At 29.9% G+C, this 24,946-nt stretch overlaps 3 protein-coding genes and 1 pseudogene across 6 annotated transcripts; 2 read left to right on the forward strand and 2 right to left on the reverse strand.

The window, feature by feature from the left end:
• LOC108694228 overlaps positions 1 to 461 on the forward strand; it is a 4,361-nt pseudogene extending 3,900 nt beyond the window's left edge.
• A 2,665-nt stretch (positions 462 to 3,126) lies between these two features.
• Positions 3,127 to 6,907, reverse strand: LOC108694298. 2 transcript variants are annotated; one of them, XM_018203700.1, is made up of 6 exons: positions 6,842 to 6,907; positions 5,009 to 6,509; positions 4,836 to 4,916; positions 4,516 to 4,760; positions 4,039 to 4,424; positions 3,127 to 3,861 (listed from the first exon to the last, which is right to left on the reverse strand). In XM_018203700.1, the coding sequence occupies exons 2-6, from the start codon at positions 6,425 to 6,427 to the stop codon at positions 3,497 to 3,499; spliced, it is 2,496 nt and encodes an 831-aa protein (XP_018059189.1). In that variant the 5' UTR covers positions 6,428 to 6,509; positions 6,842 to 6,907; the 3' UTR covers positions 3,127 to 3,496. The 2 variants fall into 2 exon arrangements, with proteins under 2 accessions (XP_018059189.1, XP_018059188.1); XM_018203699.1 differs by having other exon boundaries at positions 5,009 to 6,442; positions 6,842 to 6,881.
• Positions 6,908 to 9,685: 2,778 nt separating this feature from the next.
• Positions 9,686 to 12,471, forward strand: LOC108694382 (putative ankyrin repeat protein RBE_0220). Its single transcript, XM_018203811.1, has 6 exons — positions 9,686 to 9,761; positions 10,037 to 10,273; positions 10,507 to 10,695; positions 11,353 to 11,776; positions 11,938 to 12,214; positions 12,346 to 12,471. Exons 1-6 carry the CDS (start codon positions 9,686 to 9,688, stop codon positions 12,469 to 12,471), a joined length of 1,329 nt encoding a protein of 442 aa, XP_018059300.1.
• Positions 12,472 to 12,763: 292 nt separating this feature from the next.
• Positions 12,764 to 16,038, reverse strand: LOC108694367. 3 transcript variants are annotated; one of them, XR_001932075.1, is made up of 8 exons: positions 15,860 to 16,038; positions 14,931 to 15,103; positions 14,546 to 14,651; positions 14,314 to 14,410; positions 13,841 to 14,080; positions 13,266 to 13,345; positions 12,978 to 13,159; positions 12,764 to 12,896 (listed from the first exon to the last, which is right to left on the reverse strand). XR_001932075.1 is itself a non-coding variant. In XM_018203795.1 (5 exons), the coding sequence occupies exons 3-5, from the start codon at positions 13,872 to 13,874 to the stop codon at positions 12,882 to 12,884; spliced, it is 417 nt and encodes a 138-aa protein (XP_018059284.1). In that variant the 5' UTR covers positions 13,875 to 14,080; positions 14,314 to 14,410; positions 14,546 to 14,684; the 3' UTR covers positions 12,764 to 12,881. The 3 variants fall into 3 exon arrangements, 1 of the variants encoding a protein (XP_018059284.1); XR_001932074.1 differs by having other exon boundaries at positions 12,978 to 13,345; XM_018203795.1 differs by lacking the exons at positions 14,931 to 15,103; positions 15,860 to 16,038 and having other exon boundaries at positions 12,978 to 13,345; positions 14,546 to 14,684.
• Between the last annotated feature and the right edge of the window lie 8,908 nt (positions 16,039 to 24,946).

The raw sequence follows: 24,946 nt of genomic DNA on the forward strand, positions 1-24,946 counted from the left end.
TATTAACAATTATAATAGAAAGACGGATAAAATTTCCATATCTTTATGAAAGTATACAAGGACACATTGAAAATGAAACGATAGAAGTATTGTATACTCGTAAGTCATTAGGTGTTACCATACTTAAAGAGGAAAATGAAAACATTTTGTTTTTTCGATTAATACAAACTTTAATTGCTGGCAACTCTGTCATTGTAATGTTTGATGCAAACTTCTGTAATCCATCTGACGATCTGTCATCCGTCATCATATTACGACATGTTTTCGACGTGTGAAATACCTCCAGGTGTTATAAATTTATTGTCACATGAAAATATAAGTTCGCTGGAACTTAAATTATGTTTAGAAGATATACAACCTATGCAAATAGATATTTCTTGAAAGGCACTTCGATGGAGACATATGTTGTTCCATTTATGAGACTTACTATACCAAATCGAATTATAATCCCTTTTCGATAATGTATGATATGGATATAGTATTAAAAGAAATATGTCTATAAGTATAAACATTTTGATACATTTATTTTTAATATTTCAGAAAAATAATTTGTTAATGATTTCAAAAAAATAATTTGTCATTTAATTAACTGGTGAAAATAAAAGTAAATAATTTATAGATAATCATATTATATTTTGTAAATAAAGATTATAAACATTCATGCAGATTATGTTTTTATTCATGTACTTTATTTGTATACATGTGTAGAAAATTGTAAAATTTGTCATAAATGTAATGCTTTCACTTATATATTATTCATGTTTGTAAAATGAGTTTTCTATAGATATTGATTTTTAATAATTAAAAAAAATATATTTTTGTTATTTTTGGTATTCTTTTCTTTTCGAATATTTCATATATGCAAATATAGATGCAATATAGATGCAATATAGAATTAAATAGCTAGAAATGGCTGGGATAGATAAATAAAGGAACATGTTAATTTTTTCTGTAATATTCTTTATTACGTATATCCATTTTAGACTTTACTTCGCATCTGTATGCAACGAATTAGTCATTGTTAATAATTATATGGATCAGCATTCTTTCGTATAATTATTTTTGTAACGTTCCTTGTTTTTTAATATAATTACTATTCGACTGATATAAATGCGTTATAAAATAATTCAGATAATATCATTTTAGTCCATTCTTAAAATATCGCTAGTAAAAATTGAATATCACCCAGATAATTAGAAAAGAAAATGCATATTAATAAATAAAAAGAATGGCATTAAGACATTTTCTTTTCTGAAAATCAGGACGAACTAAATATCAAAAATCCAATCAATAAATCTGCAAACTATATCATCATTAAACAATATTATACAATTCTTCTGTTAATCCTCAGCACTCATCTCATTTATAAACTGAATTGAATTTTGTTGATTTTCTAAAAGTAAAAATATAATTTTTCTCTTTTATATTTGAATCCACAATTAACAATGCATTAATAATTTAAGTTAACAAGAATTAATTTTTTTTAAATTCTTAATAATCCCATAGGCAATTATCCGAAAATAAATATATGAGTGCAAGGGATAAAAATATGAATGATTATCAATATACAGAGAAATTTGTGTATGTGTAAAATTTATAAATATATAATTAATAATTAATAATTATATATTTATAAAAATTTAATATATACTAAAGAATTAAAAAAAGATCCAAGAGACCACAACATGAATAAAATTGAACCCAAGCCTAAGGATGCATAATTATACATTCTTATAAGAGATTTATATTCTCTTGAATTTTCGTCCTAAATATAATTTATGTGTATATAGAAGGTGAGTATTTCACAAATAAAATTTCTGTATATCAAAGATATTATTCATATTAGTATAAACGCATGCAAAATTATTCTGATATAAACGCACGCAAATAATTGCCAGAACAATAATTCAAATATCAAAATTATTTCTGCGATGAACTAAACTTGCACTTTCTAGTAACAACACAGTTACGCATTCTCCACCAATAAGGATGTCTCTAGTATTATTATTTTGCTTTTCAATATAACGAAATATAATAATCAAACATCTACATTAAAATACATCCGATGTACTTGTCTCATGTTCTCAAGAATTTTTATAAAAAAATATTGCTAATCGGCGTTTTGATTAGATCAAAAAAACATAGATATATATATATATACTACAGTAGCTTCTAGCATACTTTATGAATAGTATATACGAGATAGTCGAACAATTTGATACTAGTTGAGCCTCTCGATTAATAATAAATGAGAATGTATCAATGATTCGCTTAATTTGTCTTTCGGCTACTATATCTTTGTAGTATTTTTAATATTAAAAAAGAATTACATGATCGATATTAAATGTATATTATCTGTCCATGTGTAAAGTATTGCACTAAAAACACTGACAATTTACGATGACAGTGATTTATTTAGATCTCTCGAAATTGTCACTTCCCCATGTTCTCTGGCAGTTTATTTATTAATGATATGTTATTAGAGTATATAAATGCAGATCTATGTGACACGAATAATGCGTTTATCTTATTTAATACTATCAGATTATTAACCATTTATTGGAAGTGCGGACATAATTATTCATTAAGCACGTAATTAAATAGAAATATAAAATGTATCAATCCATTTATTGTATATGTTCTATATTAAATTGGCACTTGTATAGCTATATACGAAAATAAGTTATATCTGTAATCGATGTAAGGAAGAAGTCTGCATAAGTTTATTTCGCGTGCGTAAGCTTAAATCCTGTGAAGAAAAAGCATTTGTTTGATAGTTGCTGTTATGCTCTATCACTGCCGATAATTCGTCCCTTCTGATAAGTGACATAAATTAGGCCACAAAACTAAAAAATTAGCGATTTTAATGCAGTACTTCATACATAAAAATATTTCGCAAGCATGAGATATGCATTCTGTTAATTTCGCAACGCTATTAAAAGAGCATCAGTAATCATTACCTATAAACATGATTCTTCTGTTGATATTTGTACATATATGTATATGTTTTGTCTAAAGAGACAATATTAAAAAAAATTTTTTAGCATCTTAATCCCGAGGCAAACATAAAAAGCCACAAGTTGTATATTAAAAATCATAAAATTTGCTGATAAAACCTTATTAGCGCTTATAACTTGATACTACTTTTGTAACTAAAACGATTCGGTCTTTCTTAAACACTCGTAAAAGAAAGATAATCTTCAAGCGGATAATTCCTCATATTAAAATTAATAATCCTTTTCCAAAAATCTGATGATTATATCGTCAGATCTAGAAAGGCATGTACAACAAGGCCTATCCATTTAAGACACTTTTTTTTTAAAGTAGCAGACATGTCAGAAAACTCGAGTTTCGCCAGTTCTGCTCTATGAATCTTGTCATATATATTACATAAAATAGATAAATTTCAACTACTTAATTCTTTTATGCAATTGTTCCGTTTTTATAAAAAAACCTATAAATGGCAACTTTTCTACTTTCACAGCAGCTGTAATACCTACTTTTTTGGCGAATTCAATAATCTTACTCGTTCTTTTTCCTCTTCGCTGACAAACACTCTAGTAAATACTATATCACCTGTGCTAAGCGTTTGGCAAGCCACACTAGTTCCAGCTTGACGATCCGTTCGCGGACTGTCGGTCTTATCCTCTTGACACGTACAGACGCATTTGATAGGCGATGAATCCGCATTGTTGAGGGAAAGCTGGTCAGTCGCGGAGCTTGTAACAGCTGACAGTATGGCTTCCAGTTTTTCAATCTTCTCCAGTTTATCCATCCGACCGTCCGAGAGTATTTCATCCATCATTTGCATTGACTCCGTTAGACTTGGAGTATCGGCGTTCCGTGGCGACAATATGCCACCTAAAAATTAATTTTTAGATCTTCAAAGTATGCTTATCATACAAAATTGCCAAAAATATAAATCCATATTTTCATAATTTTAAAAATTATATAAAATGTATATATTTTTTACAATATATATATTTTTTTTTTATAATTTTAAGTAGTGATTTTTTTAACTTAAATGTGATATTTTACCAGAATGAGAATTTTCCGATGTGTAGCTTTCCAAACTTTGATATTCATGATCATCCGTTTTATCGTCGTCGTCGTCATCGCTGCTATCAACTTTATCCTGGCCCATGTTCTCTAGCTTTTCCAATTTTCTAGCAACTTTATAACTTCCTTTGAGCTTTTCCTTTTCATCTTCGGTAAGATCCAAATAACGAAGAAGCCGAATTTCACGGTTACTTAGTACGATATTTTTACTCGTTGCTTCTTCCATTCTCTTTTTCAAATCTGATAATTCGGTCGCAATCTTTCGTTGCTTTTTACGCGCTTTTACAATTGCCGGTCTTATGTGCATTTGAATCTGTTCTTCGCAAAGCTCTGCAAAAAGACTTTCTTGTTCCGACTTTATAAGTCTGTCAATAACAAACAAAATTATTTGTACTAATCTATTATTCATGAGAAGAATTAATTATTTACGAGAAAATTACGAATAAGATAACACACCTAGACATAGCATTATAAACTTGAGGTACGAGACTTAAAACATCGCTACTCGCATAAATTAGCATCTCGCGAGTAATAGGTCGTCGAGACCAATAACGTTGATCCTTACGATAAATATTTTTCAATTGTTCCTTTAGCGGATTACACGGAGCACCATAATGATCGCACAAAGTGTTCAAATTAACATTTTTAACTTTGTATACAGGCTTCCCCGTATCTTGAAACTGAAGCACTGCGTGCGCAGCCTATAAAAGATTGCCATTTCATATTACATTTATGATGATACGTTATTTCTATATAAAAAAAAGGACATTAAGTACCTGTGTGTCAAAAACATTCGTTAACGTAATATTAAATTGATTGTATAGATTGACACTGTCATTTCTACAATCATGAATCACCTGCAAAAATGAACACAAGTTTATATATTCGAAGATTCTTTATAAATTAATATCTGTATGTATTTTTATCATATATTGTTGTATATTTTTACCTTAGTAACATGAGGATGTTCCAATAGCTTCTGGAGACCACCAGCTTGAATGAGGCCCGGGCACGTGACCAAATCGAATACATACGCTTGACCGCTCATTGTACCGATTTGTACAAGAGTCAGCTGTCCTCTAACACCAAGATTTATGCCCTCGCAATCAAAAGAAATGACTACCTTGCCGTCAGGCGGAGGCTTTCGAGGATTTATTATATCTTCTGTAACTTGAAGACTTTCCCGCAAAGTCGCTATCACCTTGGTCTGCTGTAATACCTTCAATTTCCACGCGTCGCCCATCTGGGCGGCTTGCAGACTGCGATCTCGTTCTGTGTTATCTGCCAGAGTTCTCATAACGATCGTATTAAATCTCTGTTTCAGAGACTGCTGCTGCAAACTCACGGGCGGTGAATTATTATTGCTTTCAACAGCAGGTGATGTGCACGCGTTCTGTAACGAATTAGGTTGAGATGTGGTGTTATTGCAGACACTTTCCAATTGATCCAGAGGTGATTGAGTGAGTTGGATCTTGCTCGGCGGAATAATCGGCACCACATTGTTTGTGTGAGCTACATTATTACTCTGATTGCGTTGATGGCCGCTTGAAATCTTTGTTTTCGCGACTGCAGGTTCCATCACGGAAGATTTCGGTCGGCTTATCAACGTCACCAGATTCGTTTGCACGTGAAAAGCGTCTGGGAATATTTTTATGAAAGTAGACAGATCCTGCGACGTCTTGAATATACTCGTCCAGTTTTCGTGGGAAAATTTCTCATTGACCATATTAAATAACTGATCTATAAGAATCGGACCCTTTTGCTCGATGCATATACAGAAAAAGTCCAATAGTTTCGCCGTGACGTCCGGATCTATCGGAATATCTGGCTCCAGTTCATGAAAGGGCTCCGGCTTCATACCTTCATATTGTTTCAATATTACATTATCTTCGCTGACTACGAACGCATCGGGATACTTCATGAGAAAATCACGAAATTCTTTATAGTGCTGACCGGATATATGCCTGACTTCCGGCGAGGCTTGCGATCGATGGCCCAAGAGACTTTTAATAGGCACCTCGGTACCTACTCCATATTGTAATAGCTTATTAGTAAAGTATTCTACGGCCTCGCGGGCATAGTCGCGTTTACCCGATTTATTTCCGCTCTCTTCTTCCACGATTGGTTGAAATGTATTGACGGATACATACTCGCCGTCGATCAGAAAAAGTGCCGGATACTGCGCTAGAAATTTCTTAAGGCCACTTTGCGAACCTCCCGCTATTTGACGCATTTCCTTCGTGAATCCTTTAGCCCCGAACTGGCAACTTAGGTCGTGTAATGTACGTGGACCACCTTTGTCCATCAATCGTTCAAAAAAGAAGAGAAGAGTCATGTTTCTGACCATTTCGTACTCGGAGCTATCCATCTTTTGTATGTATAGCTGTACAATCAAGAAATTTATATTTATCACATATACTTTTTTCCTTTGAAATATGTCAAGACATTCCCTATAAAAAAAAAATATCAATTTTGTCGTGAATATTAAACTTTAAGATCATTATACTATTTCTAAAAATTTCTTCTCATCATTCTATTTCTGTATTATTATTTAAAATTTGAAAAAACGCTCCATATGGAGTATTTATATGGAGAGAAAAATTAAAATAATAAATATTTATTTATCAACTTTCTAATTTTTCTCTCCATATGAAACATCTTTTCAATTTTTTAATAGATTCTATATACATATGGAGAAAAAACTTTTTAAATGCTATCCCATAAATAGGATGATCAGAAGAAATGATTTAACTAGTCGAATTCTTCTTAATATTGTACTTACTGTCATAGTAAAATTGAAATACCAAAGACAAAGGCACATCACTAATCTATCACCATTTTGTTTTTATGCCTTTTTTGTTCTTATGCAAAAAATATATAAGGAATTCGTCCACGATTAATGAATATATCTACTGAAATTGAGCGATTTCCAATTGAAGTAAATACTCCCAGAACCAGCATAATGGAGGAAAAGGCAGATCTGAAAAAATTGTTTGGATGCTTCAAGGTATACATTGCATCATGAATATGATAAGACTTGTCAAATATCAAACAAACCTTAGTCTCAATATAGATAAAATTGTATTATAATAATCGCAGTCTATCTCCAGTCATTGTTAATCGTCTCTGTTTAGAAACGAATGGCTGGATATATTATAAGATCTTCCTTCTCCTCTTCTTCCTACTCCTCTTCCTCCTGCAAATGAAAATAAATATTAACAGAATTATCTCTACAGTATACTAGAAGGCTTTCCAGTACGATCTGACTCGGAAAATGTAAACATCTTATACAAGTAACGTCAAGAGCTACAATTCGCAGCTTGCATCACATGAATATCAATGAGATGCAAACAAGTGTCATGTCGCGGGATATGTTTAAGACATATGTCTCTGCATATCTGTCTAAACGACAGCATTCCATATCGCAACTGTGCGGTTCATCTGAAAGTGACCTCAAGGATTGAATCTCGCGAATCTACATTAAAGATACATATCTCTTGACAGTGCGATTTTTTTACAGGTCAGACGGCTCTCACGAGAGAGACGGGAAGGCGAGACGGTGCGCGGGTGTGCAGTGTTCCCGAGGGTCGTCGCGACCTCGAGCACTCTTCCTACGATTGGACGGTTCTCACGGTCGGAGCTGCTCGCCATATCCCGTCTCTCATCATCGACGAACATCGGCGATATACCTTGACGGCGATGCACAGTAGAATCGCAGTTAACCCCAAGGCGGCGCGATACGTAGCATATCCCGGAGCGTATCCAGTACACCCGATGGACCTCTCCGCTTGGGAAAGATACCGCCAGAGGGACCTCCAAGTCTTCGAGTGGCCCTGCCCGGGCGGTGCGAGCCGTCACGTCACGCATTTCATTATACTGCGTTGAGCGTTCCTAATTAATCCATCCGTCGAGCAAATGTGGCTCTCTGAAAATAAATAGCTACGATAAAGTGACTCAATACCTGATTCAGCATATTCGACAGTTTCTTTCATTTTTAATTTTATTTTCTCAATTATATGGAATCTCGATTGATGATCTGTAATTGAATAAGATATATTAATGCTAAAAGTTGTATGAAAATTTAAATATATTGACTAGTGTCATAAATTAATTTGATAATTTATTATTGTTATATGATATTTTATAGATAACTGTTGAAAATTTTTCTCAGAATTTTTCAAAATCTCTAAATAATTTTATCTCTTTAAAAAAAATTTTTTAGATTTTTTTATACAAATTAGAATACTACTTTTCAGAAGTGCTGAAAAAGTCCACATTTCTTCTAGAATTCTTCATTATTCTGAAATATTCTAAGATTTTTAAGAATTCTCATTTTATTTTTTCTAATAAAATCTTATAAAATTTGAAAAATTAAAGATATCTTTTCAAAATAGTTATAGAATGAAAAATCTTAGGATCTCAGAATATATCAGAATTGACATTATTTAAAAAATGTTTATAGATTCGATTTTTTTAATATTTTTTAAAAAATTCAAATTTGTATCAAAATTTTGAGGAAAATTTTCACCAAGAGATATTATAGATTTATATTATTATATTGTGTATGTTTGAATTTTATTTAAAATTATTTTTATCATTATAGACGATCGGTTAGGATGTTTATATCAACAGTAGATAAAATTATATTAGTCGATAATATCTATATCTTTAATTATATCTAGACTCTCTCTCTCTTTCTCTCTCTCTCTCTCTCTCTCTCTCTCTCTCTCTCTCTCTCAGCTGTCTCTTTTTCTGTCTATTTAATAATAAAGTGCATTTTTATTAGATTGGATTTAAATAAAATGTTTTTCTATCGAGCTCTTCTGTATTAAATGAAATTAAAAACTGTAAGAAAATTAAAAAATTTCTCCTTGAAAAGCAATATATTAAAGCTTGCTATTAATAATTTTATAATAATTTTGGTTTCACTTTATGGAAGATTTAATTATATCCAATTTTGTTTAATAATAAAATAAACATTTCAGTGACCGAACATGTATCTATATCCGGATATTTACACAAACTTTATTTATTTAGCTTATTATTACTCAACTCAAAAACGTTTTCTAAAATATAATATTATAATTTGTTATCTTTGATTACAATTAATTATATAATACTGTAGTCAAAAAAGCATTTGAAATTAATAATAATAAATTTTGTGTAAATTTCCGGACATAGATGTCCAGTCACTGGGACGTTTATGAGCTTTTTACATCGACATGGCATAATAGATTTATTATGAAACTGTTAGCATGCCTTTTCGTCAGATTTTGTGTACTATACATACAGATCATTCTCTTTCACTACTTTTTCTGATAACTAGAAAAAAACATTAGAAAAAAAAGAAAACATTCACCAGCAAGCGACGTACATTACATGACAATATTTAGTCAATAATAGAGATCAGTGTTATCTGGACAATTAGCGAAGTCAGAACTGCTTTCTAAATATGTCTAAGTGTTATAATAATTTGTTTAATAAATATAAACGTAACAACAAATTTCTTCAGAATATAACGAGTTATGAGATTTAATTGGGTTTTACTGTTTAGAGAGAAAGTTATTAATTCAATTGTTGTAAATGAAATTTTTTAGTGCGCTTGATAAGAATCGAAAGAGAAAAAATGTTAAAACCAGAGTCGTACGATAGTGCTAAAAAAGTTGTGGAGGCGCAAGTCATCGCAGCGATGCAGAAACAAGGTTCTCCTTAATTATATCAATTAGCAAAGTATAATTTTTAATTAATTATTATATTTTTTATTTAATGACAAATACTTAAAATAATTATTTGTAATATATATTTCGATACGTAAATTTTGATTAATTTATAAAAGTTCATGTATCTTTACTGAAACGCGTGAATTGGCTTCAATTTCTTTTTTTTTTTAAAGAAAATATGCATGATCGGCTTCAGTAACGACGAAACTTAAGATGTTAATTAAGATGTTAATAAACTTGTATAAATTTTCTTGAAGGATACACTTTGAACGCTGTAAATAATTATGATGAGAATCTGCTGCACATAAGCGCGGCGAACGGTTGTCTCGGTATTGTAAGAGAAATTTTGAACCAGAAGGAGAACTGCCGTGTCATAGATAGAAAGAATAAATTTGGATGGACCCCATTGATGCAAGCAATTCGTAATGGAAATATCGACACTGTGAAATTGCTTTTAGAGAGAAACTCCGACGTTAATCAAATGACTTATCTTGGTAAGCAAGCAAATAATTACGATTACAGATTAATAATTCTTGATATCCAAATGAAAATTTTAAGATGATTAATTAAAGATTTTGTTATAAAGCTTTAAAAAATAAATTATTTTGTAAAAGTCATATTACCAAATTAAATATTAAAATAAAAAATTTTGAAATAAGAAACTGACAACGCGGTGTTGTGACGCTATTTTAAATAGAATTTTTTCTTTCTATTTTAATTACTGTAGGCATGTCGGTCCTTGGATTAGCTGCTGCGATCAGTAAGGAGATGTTCGAAACAGTGTACAACGCCTGTCCGGACGCGTTAGCAAACACAGCTAACGATGACATTACTCCATTATGCGTGGCTGCCATGAAGAACGACAAGGAATTGTTCTTAAGATTGTTGGAATTAGGCATGCCGTCTTCGACTACCAGTTAGATGATTTTTTTTATATAAAAATTCCTCAATCAATTTATTTATGACTTATGTAATATAAAGCTTACAGTTATCATCCATTTCTTCAATTGTGTTATGCAAAATTGATAAATATATTTATCGTGATAAAAAGAGAGATTGAGAGAGAATTATGATTATATATAATTAATCCTTAATACACACGATTGAATCATTCGTTCCTGCACTTTCTTTTCTTTAAAATACTAGGAGCATCTAACGCTCTCTATTCTTTTTTTCAATATTGCATTATTTTACAAATACATTTTAAAGATGTTACAGAATACGTAAAAATCACTTAATAATTTTTATATACTCGTAAGTGTTAAAAATTAATAGATACGAATGATTCATTATGCGTACTAAGAATTATAAAAATTTAATAAAAAACATCAATCTAAACTGAAGAAAAAATAAAAATATTTAAAGATATTTTAGAATATTTTTTATCATAACTAAAAATTTGATAAACGCTACAGTTTAATTTTCTACTACATCACAAAATTAGACCATATTAAGAAAAATATTATCTATTTTTGCCGATTGTATTTTTTATGCTTGCTATTTTTTCCTTTATCTATCTTTTATGTAAAACGCAAAGAAACTATGTCTAAAGAAATTCATGTATTAAGCGCAGATGGGTACACTCGTATTATGATGAAGCATTCCACAGTACCGGAAATAGCCACTCTGGCGAACGAAGAAATGGCCATAGATGATTATTGGAATGATACATCAGATAACATCGAAATCATAAGTGAAAAAAATATCAACAATACGACAGAAGATCGTTCTATTTCAAATGATGACGAAAATAAAGGAGAAAAACTCAAGCTGCATTTGTTACGATTTGCGGTAGAATCCGATAAGCAAATTAGCAGAATATCACCAAATTTAACCTATGATGTGTTCACGTTTCCAAAAGCAGATTTTGAAAAGGACAGTCTTATAAAAAAATCAGACGTTTCCTTAAATGAAAATGCGAACGATGAAAATAATTTGAAAAAGAGTTCGGCGACAGACGAGGATGAGCTTGAATCATCTCCAACTGGATTTCAAAGGTAGAAAGGCAATTACAAATTTAGTAATTATTTATTGAAGGCAGAATACTTTCTCTACAAATGTCTGTTAAAATAATATTTCTTAGATATATATTTAATATATTTAATTTCAATATTTTATTTCAAGATAATATTTAATGAAACAAATTCGGTTTTTATAGATTACAATCAGTACGACCTGTCGATCTCGACATAAAGAATCTCTCGTGCAATTTTAACGTCACTCTGGGATTCACACCCGAATTCAGCCCTGTCAAATCGCCTAACGTACCCCCTGATGTTAACGAGGAGAATGTATTTGGCGAAAATACCCCAACACCACCGCGTTGCAAAACGCCACCGAAGGGAATGCTTTTGAATTGGCCACAGACGAAAATGATCATGGTATTGAAACGCTTCGGATTGAGTCAACACATCCCTATATTTCTTGAACAGGAAGTATGTTGAAAGAATGTATATTAGAGTTGTTAGAGAGTGTACAATGATAGTGTTTCTTTTTGCAATTATAATTAATATATGTTTATTAGCATAATTTTTAAGTATATGCGATCTATTTTATTTTATTTTAGGTAGACTTTGACTTATTTCTAACACTTATGGATAACGATTTGATAGAGATCGGTATTGAGCACGAAAAAGATAGACGCGATTTGCTGGAGGCAATAAAGGAATGCATTAATCATAAAACATATTAATATTTGATCTTTTTTATTTATTAATTGATACAATTTGTTGCTGTTTGAGTCACGGAATGTATAATATATTACGTTTTTTTCTGTTTATTCTCAGATATAAATAATTTACTACTTATAATGGAATTAACTTTATAACTTATAACTTTAATTTATTTTTTCTTTTATTTTATTCTGATCTAAAATTGATTCTCTAATTATATCATCAAGAACATTTTCTTATCAATTTTCTTATCAAGATAAGATCTTGTCAAGATAACATCTTATAAGTTATACAATATTGTGTTTTAGATTTTTAAACGAATAATAATAATTGTTATTTGAGATGGCAAATAGTGGGAATATTTTCTTAAAAATTCCTAACAACTGTTCCTTTAACTTAAACTTTATATTTTAGGTTTCTTCTTTTTAGATTATTCTTCCAGTTCCTTTAATATAATATCATTAATTGTTTTGTTATTAAGTAAAAGTTATTAAGTAAAAAAGTTGTTATAAGTTTATATATTTACCTGCACAAGAATTTTGTTCTCAGGTTTTGATTTTTTTTGCTTAAGATGCGACTTTTCTTCATTTATCTGTACAATTGATTTGCTCGTCGTAGCACTATCAGCGTCGTATGATATCGTCGCAATATTATCATAATCAATCTTGCATAAGTGAATTATTAATCCTTGGTGGCGATAATCGTTTTCTAATAAATAGGGGTGGTTTTTTAATAAATAGGGGTGGTTTTCTAATACATAGGGAAATATTGGAGAAATCAAATTTTCGAAAAGGCATCTTGTTGTTAAAATTACTTGACTGTGTACCAAATCCTGTGTACAGGTTGAAGAAAATCTGTCAATTGATGGTAACATCGATATACCAGCTATACACGCTATAAAAAAAATAACGTTTTATTCTTGTCTCCATTTTTAAAGTTTTAGTGTTTTAAATCCAAACACATAGTGTTTTATTTATTGAAAAAATTTAAAATTAAAACATCTTTGTGTTTAAAAAATAGAGATAATAATAAAATATTTTAATCTTAAAAGTAAATATTTCTTTTTTGCAGCTGCTTGATATGTATTCTATGAAAGTTATATATTAATAAGTTATGCAGTTAGTATAGCCAAACATATCGATTTAATCTAATTTTAGAACAATACAATAGCCAATATCTCTCTCTCTTTCTATAATAAATTAATTAATACGTTATGTAAAAATTTGTTTCTCTTAATTATATATTTATTATTGTAAGTAATAATAATTAAAATATTATTTTATAAAAAAGAAATAAATACTAATTTAATAATTACTAAAATTATTAGTTTCAATTGAAAAATTTATTAAAAATAAAAATGAAAGTAGATAAGATATGCAGTGTTCTCACTTCCTCGCGTATAACGTTCAATTGCTGTCCGCATAATTCCCTCACTCTTTTCCTTAAGTCTTCTTCAAATGTGTCAATTGTAAAAATCGGATCGCACGGAGAAATATTTAGACGTTCTATTGTTAGGCACGTTTCAGGATATGAGCGAACGGAGAAACACCGTTTTCCTTCCTTGATGTAATCGAATTGGATTTCGTAATATAAGAGTCCTTTTTCGTGATCTGGTAATATGTAATTATGCTAAAAGAGAACAACTGTTACAATTGATATTGTTCATAATTATACTTGGCAATTAATAATATTAAAAAATAATCTTATCGAATTTATTTCCGAATAATCAATTATTCTTTGTACATACTTAATTAATTTTTATTTTAACAAGAATAATATATGATACAAAATCAATAAAATTGAGTTTGAGTAATATTAGTTTTAATATTAATATTAGTTTTAAATTATAAACAAATTCTCACCATATTTTTCCAATATGTGCGCATATCCTCGTAATTTTTGAATAAGTGCTTTTCCTGAATTTCTTTCGATTCGCTCAACACGGTTCCCTCTTTCAAACTACGAATAAGTATTTATGGAGTTATTATTATGCAATAACTATGCTTATATAATTAATTGTATATAATAATAGTATAATAAGTTATATAAAATAATTTATATTATTAATAACAAAATTTTTGCATTATCTCTTACCTTGGTAGAATATATACTGAATCTATACTTGCATGTTGCAAGGTATTTAATCTTAGGAAAGGAATTTTTAAATTTACAGTCTCCACTTGAAATTTAGCCCTGTTATCTACAATTATCAATTTACAATTATCTATTTAGTTAATTTAAATTATTCTTTTATATAGCTAAATTCTTTGAAAATCTCACTCTACAGTGAAAATTGAGTCAGTCTTGAAAAAAATTGGCTCAGTTTTTAATCTTTAAGAGTCGAGATTTTATTCTTCAGTGACAATTAACCCTAAAAATTTTAAAGAGTAAGTTATTTTTTGTGTTAAAAAAACCTTTACATATATAAAAACTTATAAGGCATATTTAGTGATATTATCTGTAAAATCAGTGATTGTACTGCGAATATTCGATATTCAACTTGATCGCGTTGACACTTCCCGTTGAGCTAAGAAAATCTTGTCCCTCAACGAGGTACGATCCGACTTTGTTCCACTGAGGTGCTAGCCTGTGTTCCACCGTGTAACGTAGACACATCTTATAAATATCCGGACGAGGATTGAGTGGATCCATCTACAACATTTGCATGTCGATATCAATGAATAACTTTGATTTTGAGAACAGAGTAAAATTATATTTTAAAAAAATATGGATGTGGATAACACCAGGAGAATTAAATATATTTTACACCGTCTTAATGTTAATATAAACATCAATGCCGTATAGATTTAATATATGAGTGTTTAATAAAATTCTCATTGTATTGAAGTTGATATGTACATAAACACCAACATAGAGCGAATTTAACACCATGAGTTTGAAATCATTCCATATGATACTTTATCTAAGAACCATTTTATTCTGGGAACGTCTTCGGACTCTCAAAGAATGTAAAAACGTTCTCAGGATTGGACATCTTTAAGATATTTGCGCTGTATGATCACGGTATTGCTCTGGTGAAAATAAAAATTGAAGTATAAATCGAATGTGAGAAGAGAATGGCAGAAAAGTTTCTTTTTGCTTTTATTATTTTCCCCTTGTATTCGATTTACGATTTATATTTTTGCTAGTGAATACGTATCCATGTCGTTAAATCCATATTGGTGTTTATATTAACATATGCTTGTACATATCTCCAAGTGATGTTCTACAGAACGTTCTAAAAACGTTCTAACATCCTAAACGTTCTTAGGAAGACGTTCTTTGGAATAAAAGTATACTATATGAACAAAAATTATACAAACATCGCACAACTCACACACCACACACACACACACACACACACACACACACACACACACACACACACACACACACACACACACACACCTATTTTTTAGAGTATACGGTCTCTATGAGCACGTATCATCTTTATGTTAAGAGCGTCACAATGTTTCCGAAAGGTATGGCTTTCCAAAAAATCCTTTGTGGCGACGTACAGACAATTGAGATTGTTTTCCTCAGATATCCATATCGGAGCAGCCATCGCCTGAGGAGTTTCTCGAAGAAATTGTCTGAAAAATCGACATTTTTCTTTGAATCGATACGAACTTAATTGGATCAAAGTATTTACTTCCAGGACTTTTTTAATCCGCAAAATGTATCAATGGAATTGATACATTTCGACTTTTTCGAATTCGGAACGATGTGCTACGACGATAATGATCAATACATACTCGCATTTAATCTTGTTTCTGCAATAATTGGAGTAAATTAAGAGATCGTCCTTGGATCGATATTGCAGATTATATAGCAGAGATTATTCTGTGAAGGTATAGTAACGTTGAAAATTTTTACGTTGTTTTCACGGCTCATAATTATAGCTTTTATCAGACGATATAGAAAATCAAATCGTTCTGCAATGCAATACAAAGTTTATATAAATAAAGATCAAGAATAATGTTTTATTTAATATTTTAAATAAATTTACTAAAAACTAATTAATCTAAATAATATGATAAAATAATAATGAGTGATATATTGTGATTTATCAATTGCGCTATAATAATGACAAAAAATATATCTTTATATAATTAAATAAAATTTAGGAAGGGCTTTCCAAATAACAGTTAAATCTTAAGAGTACTAATGAGAGTTGCAGTTGTCAAGTGCAATAAAGAAACTTTTAACATATTTTAATACATACAATTAAAATTGTTTACTTAATTTGTTTAATCATTTCTCCCTTTGGAATTTTCCTCAATGAAAATTCAAGTTACTTAATATGCCTTTCGCTCTCTTTTCAAAATCAGTCATTTCTGGATTTCCACGTCCAAAATGAATTAGTGCACAGAAAAATGATAATTTCATTATTAAACGCATTTCCGCAATTAACGTAGATTTGAAATTTATCCGGGTTTGTTATGATTATATATATTTTATCACACGAGAATTAAGCATGTTGTATCTTCAACGTCTAATATGAGACTATCGCCTCTTTCTGCAAGAACTAATTCAATTTGGACATGGAAATCCAAAAGTAACTGACCTTGAAAAGAGGAAGGCATACTTGTATTGCTTCGAATAAATAAAATAAACAATTTTAATTGTATTTATTAAACTATTAGCGCTAAGAATTTTTTATTGCGCCTGAAAACTTGCACTGATGTTCGCCTTTTTTTAGCTTTAATTTATATAATTAGAGTAAAATTAATTGATACTTTGTGACCGTAATCGCGATTGACAGAACTTCGTCGCGTTCTCTATTATATTTTTCTCTCGTTTTTCTTACGGAATGATTCGATAATCAAGTAAATTTGTCGTTAAATATTCGCATTTTATACAAACAAAATAAAATAAACGATATTTAGAAAGAGGGGTACGCTCTCTCGTGCCTGGGCTCTTTCTAAATATCGTTTATTTTATCAGACTCATAATTGCAATTCGCGATGACAGAGGCAATTCATTATTGGCGAGGAATATATCGAAGGATGAGAGAGATAAGCTGCAATAATGACAGAATTTAACAAAAAAATGAATAACGAGTGTATTTCGAGATGTCCATTCAAGTAGTTTTAGGGTTTGGTCCACTATAAATGCTTCGAAACTTTCGATTGAATCCAATCGGAAGAAAGAATTTTACTAACTGACCAATCAAAAAATGTTTCGAAACATTTGTAGCTTGAAGTGGACCGTAGTCTCTATAATTCAATTGTGGATAATCTGTCAGATTCCGCAATGACTGAAATTAGAATTCAATTTATCCGGCAGTCGTATCAGATAAAAACAAGATCAGGGACCCTATTTTTGAACATATACGAATAATTTTCGCATACGAAAATGACAGTTTCTCGATTGTGATTGATCGATTGTATATTGTTATTTTCTATATGAAAATAATTCCGTACAATCGACCAATTACAATCAAGAAACTGTCATTTTCGTATGCGAAAATGATGCGTATTATATTATTTGTTCAAGAATAGGGCCCCTAAACTCAAAGAAAAATAAGCACTTTCTCACGCGAGAAAGATATTCCAGAATAACCACACTATACTCGAAGATTAACCCGAGAGTAGCCGCGTCTCGAAACTAACGTTAACAATTGCGTCCCGATCATTTTGACTAAAATATATTTTCGCACATTATGTGTTATAATAGAATTATATATATGATTATATGATTATATAATTATTACTATAATAATTAATAAGAAAATGAGACTACAAACACTAATTATACTAACGTAAGTGAATTTATACGTACTAGGGTAACTGTCTCAATTACTGTGCCTGTCTCTATTAGTGTACTTTTGTATTTCGATAAGTCATAGCACGAATAAATAAGAAAAAATATTTTTTTTGTTAAGTTAAATTATTAATGTATACAATACCGAATATAATATTTTATAAGTATTAAAATATTTTAAATATTTTTCGAAAAATATGAGGAGTTTATGTGAATCCAGTAATACGTACCGCAAGATTTTAAGCTTGTCCTTATTAATATGTCTTGTATTGCAGCTGAGAACGTTGTGTTATGAGTGTACATTGAAATAAATATAATTGAAATAATGATTTATGTAATTAACTTAAACAATTAACTTAAATTTATTATCTGTTTTAATAATCTATGTTAAAAATAATCAAATGCAGATAGGCACACAAATTGGGGAGACATTAATAGGATCATCGCCACTTAAAGGACTCACTAATAGGAACAAAAACATATTTTTTATTTTTGTCAAAAACATTATGAAGTATTAATATTTTTTAGATTAAAAAAATATTACAGGAAAAAGAAATAGTTGAAAAATCGATATTGATTGCAAGCAGAATTAAAGCTACATTATTTAATAATTAATTCAGTAAATAAGCAAATTGCTAAAAGGCATATTAATAGACAGTTACACTATTGCGTACCGGGACGGACATGTTCCGTTCGGCTTGGGTGTTGCATCATTCCTAATTTTTGTCAAGCTACCGAGCTTTTTCGTGAGAGTTTTTATTTCTTTTTTTTTATTTGTTACTTGTATTTTCGAACTAATTTATTGCCAGATCGTGGCCGGGTTAATTACAACAGCCAATAAAAGAAGCAAAAGAATTTTAAGTACGCGCACTATAGACCGACCGTCACAAACATATCAAATTTTATATAGATATAAGCGTATGTATGTCATTTATTTTCGCATAGTATACGAAAAAACATTAACAAACGTTTGTCTCACTATACTCCTCCTCGAGTCCTCCGGTATCCTTATGCGATTTCCTTCCGTTCGTCCTTTCGTCCGCTGATGATTCGTGCGTTTTCTGATAATTGTCTTTTGGCTCTATTTGGCTCGGTCACAATCAGCTGCAGTATGACTACTTCACTTGGATGGCTCTTGTCTCTAGTTACGACGAGTGCCGGTTGAGATTTTTCTGGATGGTTCTATGCAGCTCATCCTCCCCCCCTCCCGTCCTCTATCAAGATTATCTAATCGAGACCTTGTCATGAGTCAATTACAATAATGCAGCGCCGCGAATCACGTCTTTCACTCTTATTAAGATATGATTTCATGCAGCGAAGCTTCGCTGGGTCCACTTGATTGGAAAAAACTATTAAAAAAAATATTCTAATACCAAATTTATCTGAGCACTTAATTTTTTAAAGCAACTTCTCTTTTGTGAACCGTCTGTTTGACTAACGCCTAAGTTCTGTATATAATTCTATATATAATATATATTTTCGGAATATTTTAATCATTTGTTGGAGTACGTAATTAGCACTTAATTCCAGTGTATTTGTTTACTTATGCAATAAATATTTCTTTTTTATTGAGAGGAGTTAACTCAATATTAAGCTAGCCCCGTTCCTCCAATAACTTTTTTTTTTGTAAACGGTTCGAGCACTTAATTTCGCATTTCAGCACCTAATTTTGATATGTAAAATTAAAATTCATTTATCGCTAGTGGAGAGAAGGGGAGGAGCTTAACAGGGGTCCTTATCTTCGTCTGTTGATGGATAAGACGACAAATTTTACAAAATATATTATAATATTTTAGCCACCGAGCATGATCCGATCAATGACAACAAATCTAAATGCGAGGCGACTAACAGAAAAATTAAATTAGCAATAAAAGGAAAGAAACCGAACAACCGAATAATAAGCGCACGTGCATTCGCACGCACGTTCGCTTGTCACGATCTATACGCCAGTTGCGTAGCTCAAGTGATGTTATTAATCGACTAAATCAGTCGTAACATGCCTAAACGAAATCGCTGTTTATTAAAAACGACTTTATTTTAAAATACGTGCAAAAAGATTCTGTTGTGTAATTAGGTGCAATAATTCTGAGGAGAAAAACAATCCCGATCTAAAATTTTACAGTTTCCCGACATGAAATTATCATTTGGACCAAAAATATAAATGGATACAAGCTGTCAATCGAATGTGAGTGAATCATATTTAATTTATAAAATTAATTATTGATATGTATTTTTCAGTAAAAATAACATATAATACTGAAAAAATAAAATAAATTATAATTTTGTACATAAAATTGTTATTATTTTATTCACATAGTATTTTAGATGGCAGCCTAATAAAAATACTCGCATCTGCAGTTCTTATTTTGTTGGAAGTAAAAAACGAATATTATATATATATTTTTTTACTAATACAATTTTTTATTTACTAGTATAATTTGTTGCTGTTTGAATCGAAATATACATATTATGTTTTTTTTATTTATTCTAAGAGATAAATAATATCTACGACTAATAATAAAATTAAATTTATAACTTTTAACTTTAATTAATTTTTTTTTATCTAAAATTGATTTTCTAATTATACTGGTAATTATAATGGTATCAAGAATATTTTTTTATTATATAAATTGTACAATATCATGTTTTAGATTAAAAAACGAATAATAATAGTTGTTATTGAGATAATAAATAATAGGAACTACTTTCTTAAAAATTCCTTAACAACTTTTCCTTTAAATTTTGTTTTTCAGGTTTTTCCTTTTTATCCATCAGTCCCTTTAATGTAATATCATTATTAATTGTTTTGTTATCACATAAAAACTTGTTATAAGTTTGCATATATATTTACCACAAGAACTTTGTTCTCAGATTTTGATTCTTCTTGTTTAAAATAATACGACTTTTCTTCATTTTTCTCCATAATTGGTTTGCTAGCCATAACACTATCTGCATCACATGATATCGTCGCAATATTACCAGCAGTTTTAAGAAACTTATTAAACTTGCTCGTGGAACATGTTGGTTCGATTCCAAAATCGAAATCATCGATCTCAGTCTTGCACGTAAGAGAATTATTAATTCTTGGTAGCGATAATCGCGATCGTTTTGTGGGAATATCGCAGGAATCAAATGTTCGAGAAGGCGTCTTATTGCTAAATCTTCTTGATAGTGTATCATATCCTGTATCACGGATTGAAAATTTATCAACTTTTGTTAACATCGGTGTACAAGCTAGAACAGCTGCTTGATATGTATTCTGTAAAAGTTATGTTAGTTATTAATAAATTATGTAGTAAGCATAGTGTAGACAAATATATCGATTCAATCAAATTATAGAACAATTAATATAACTTATTCTCTTTTTCTATTGTAAATTAATTAATACATTGTATAAAAAACTGTTTCTCTTAATTATAGATATATTTATTCTCGTAAACAACTGAAATATTATTTTATAAAAAAGAAATAAATACGAATTTTAGTTATAAAAATTATTAGCTTCAAGTGAGAAATTTATTGAGAGAGAAAGTAAAAATAAAAATGGATATTATAAGATATACAGTATTCTCACTTCCGGACATACGTCCAATTGGTATCCACATAATTTCGTCACTCTTCCTCTTAAGTCTCCTGCAAATTTGTAAATTCTAGATACCGGATCCATCGTAGGCGGAAGAATTTTTAGAGGTCCTGAGGTTAAGCACGTTTCAGGATATAAGTAAACGCATGACTTAAAGTAAAAGAATTCGATACTGTAAAATAAGAGTTCTTCTTTGTGATCTGGCAATATATAGCCATGCTAAAACAAAGAGAACAATTATTGTAATTAATACTGTTCATAATTAGATGAATGATTAGAATAAATGATCAGATTTAATATTAATAGATTTAATATTATTAATTTAGAAATTAATAATATTAAAAAATAATTCTATCAATATTTATTTTCGAATAATCAATAACTCTTTGTACATATCTAATTAATTTTTAACAAGAGAATAATATATAATATTGCAATACAAAATTAATAAAGTTCAGTTTGAGCAATATTAATTTTAGTAAGTTATAAACGAATTCTCACCATATTTTTCCAATATGTGCGCATATCCTCGTAATTTTTGAATAAATGCTTTTCCTTAATTTCTTTCGATATGCTCAACACGGTTGCCATTTTTAAACTACGAATAAGTATTTATGGAATTACTATCATGCAATAACTTATACATTTATGCAATTAAATATAATATAAAAACTGACGTAGAATTTTCATAATTTATTAAAACGTAATTATTATTAAACGTAATTATATTAATAATAAAAAAACATTATCTCTTACCTTGGTAGAACACGTACTGGTGGCTGTGAATTATGTTGCGAGGAATATATGGTATTTAATCTTAGGAATGGTATTTTGAGATTTATAGCCTCAACATGAAATTGAGCGCTGTTATCTACAACATTTATCTTTTATAATTATCTATTTAGCCAATCTAAATTATTCTTTTATAGCTAATTTATTCTCTAAATTCTTTGAAATAGAATGTTATTCTAAAGAGTGAAAATTGTTCCAGTCTTGAAAAAGAGTGAATTTTCAATCTTTAAGAGTGAGATTTCTTTCATCAAAGTAACAATTCACTCTAAAGGTTTTAAAAAGTAAATTTTTTTTTATACTAAAGGAACTTCTGTATATCTCATCTGTATATATATATATAAACTTATACGGCATATCTAATGATGTTATAAAATCAGTGAGTATACCGCAAATATTTTTGATATTCAACATGATCGCGTTGACACTTCCCGTTGAGCTAAGAAAATCTTGTCCCTCGACGAGGTACAATCCGACTTTGTTCCACTGAGGTGCCAGCCTGTGTTCCACCGTGTAAAGTAGACACATCTTATAAATATAATTCGGAAAAGGATTGAGTAGATCCATCTACAACGCATGTCGATATCAACGAATGGCTTTGATTTTGGCAACAAAGTAAAATTATATTCTAAAAAATATGGATGTGGATAACACCAGGAGTATTAAATATAATTTTTACCTTCTTGATGTTAATATATACATTAATATATACATAATATATACATATATAACATCAACGCCGTATATATTTGCCGTATGTATTTAACATATAAGTGTTTAATAAAATTCTCACTGTGTTGAGATTGATATATGCATGAATACCAACATAGAGTGAATTTAACACCATGAGTTCGGAACCATTCCATACAGCACACTTTTTCCAAGAGATATCCTGGAAATGTTCTTCAAGCGCTTAAAGAACATAAGAACGTTCTCAATTTGGACGATTTTAGGAGATTTGAGTATGGACACGGTATTATTATATAGTGAAAAGTTAGAGTGTAAGTCGAATATAAGAGGAGAGTGGCAAAAAGATTTTGTTTACGTTTTTGTTATTCTCCCCTTTTATTCGATTCTTTAATTTTTATTTTCACTAAAGTGAATCCATATCCATGTCATTAAATCCACACCGTACTGGGTATTTATATTATTATTATTATTTTTCTTAATATGCTCGTATATAGATCTCCAAGGGATCTCTGGTGAATATTTTTTTTATAATTTTTATATGACTAATTATTATGAATAATTGGGATATTTTTCAGAAATACTCAGAAATATTTGGAAAGTTTACATCTTCTCTCAGAATTTTTCATGTAAATTTTGAAATAATTCTGAGATTTTTTATCCCATAATTTCTAAAAAATATTTAAAAATTTTTTATATTTTATAACCTTTATATTATAAGGAATTATATATACTTACAAAAAATCTTAGAAATTTTATGCTATTTCATAATTAATATACATGAAAAAGTCTGAGAGAAGATATACATTTTCTGAGAAAAGATGTAAATTTTCTGAGAAATATTCCAATTCGTATAAAAAAAATGTGAGAAAGTTATAAAATTATATAGAAATTCTGAAGAATTGTAAGAATATGAAAAATTCTAAGAAAAAATTTCATCAGGGCTGTTCTGAAGAACATTCCAACATCCTAAGAACATTTCCAGGAAGATCTTTGGGATATAATTAAATGTCCTGTATAGATGAACAAGGTAAGAATTATACAAACATTGCATAATCCACACCCACATTTTTTTAGAGTACGGTCTCTGCGGACACGTACTATCTGTATGTTAAGGGCGTCGCAATGGTCCCGAAAGGTATAGTTTTCCAAAAAATCCTTTGTGACGATAACGTACAGAGAATTCCCGAGTTCGAGTAATTTCCGATTAGATATCGGAGCAGCCATTGCCTGAGGAGTTTCTCGAAGAAATTGTCTGAAAAATCGACATTTTTTTTTTTTAATCGACGCGAACTAAATCCAAGTATTTATTTCCAGGACTTTGGTCTTAATTCGCCAAAATGTGTCAACGGAACGGTACGCTACGATGATAGTGATAATCGATATATACCCGCATTTAAGCTTGTTTCTACAATAATTGGAGTAAATTAAGGAATCGTTCTCAGAATTTATGATCTTGCAGATTATACAGCAGAGATCGTCCTTTGGAGGTATAGTGACGTTGAAGATCTTTCCGGTAGAGACCATAATTATAGCTTTTGTCGGATATAGAAAATCAAATCGTTCTGCAATGCACGCAATTTATATGAAATAAAGAGAGAATGTTATTTATATTTTTATAAATTTACTGAAGACGGATTAATATAAATAATATAATAAAAATAACAATG

This window comes from Atta colombica, unplaced genomic scaffold (genome assembly GCF_001594045.1).
Source record: "Atta colombica isolate Treedump-2 unplaced genomic scaffold, Acol1.0 scaffold12, whole genome shotgun sequence".
NCBI classification, from domain to species: domain Eukaryota; kingdom Metazoa; phylum Arthropoda; class Insecta; order Hymenoptera; family Formicidae; genus Atta; species Atta colombica.

Excerpts from the sequence above, each read along its gene's own strand:
- LOC108694298 (XM_018203699.1), bottom strand. The coding sequence starts at position 6,880 with ATGTGCCTTTGTCTTTGGTATTTCAATTTTACTATGACA. Across the intron at positions 6,443-6,841 it reads ATTTCAATTTTACTATGACA|CTATACATACAAAAGATGGA; the intron begins GTAAGTACAATA and ends TTGATTGTACAG. Across the intron at positions 4,761-4,835 it reads CGAATGTTTTTGACACACAG|GCTGCGCACGCAGTGCTTCA; the intron begins GTACTTAATGTC and ends AATCTTTTATAG.
- LOC108694382 (XM_018203811.1), top strand. The coding sequence starts at position 9,686 with ATGTTAAAACCAGAGTCGTACGATAGTGCTAAAAAAGTTGTGGAGGCG. Across the intron at positions 9,762-10,036 it reads CGCAGCGATGCAGAAACAAG|GATACACTTTGAACGCTGTA; the intron begins GTTCTCCTTAAT and ends ATTTTCTTGAAG. Across the intron at positions 12,215-12,345 it reads CTATATTTCTTGAACAGGAA|GTAGACTTTGACTTATTTCT; the intron begins GTATGTTGAAAG and ends ATTTTATTTTAG.
- LOC108694367 (XM_018203795.1), bottom strand. The coding sequence starts at position 13,874 with ATGCGGACAGCAATTGAACGTTATACGCGAGGAA. Across the intron at positions 13,346-13,840 it reads TGAACGTTATACGCGAGGAA|CGTGTATAGCTGGTATATCG; the intron begins GTGAGAACACTG and ends TTTTTTTTATAG.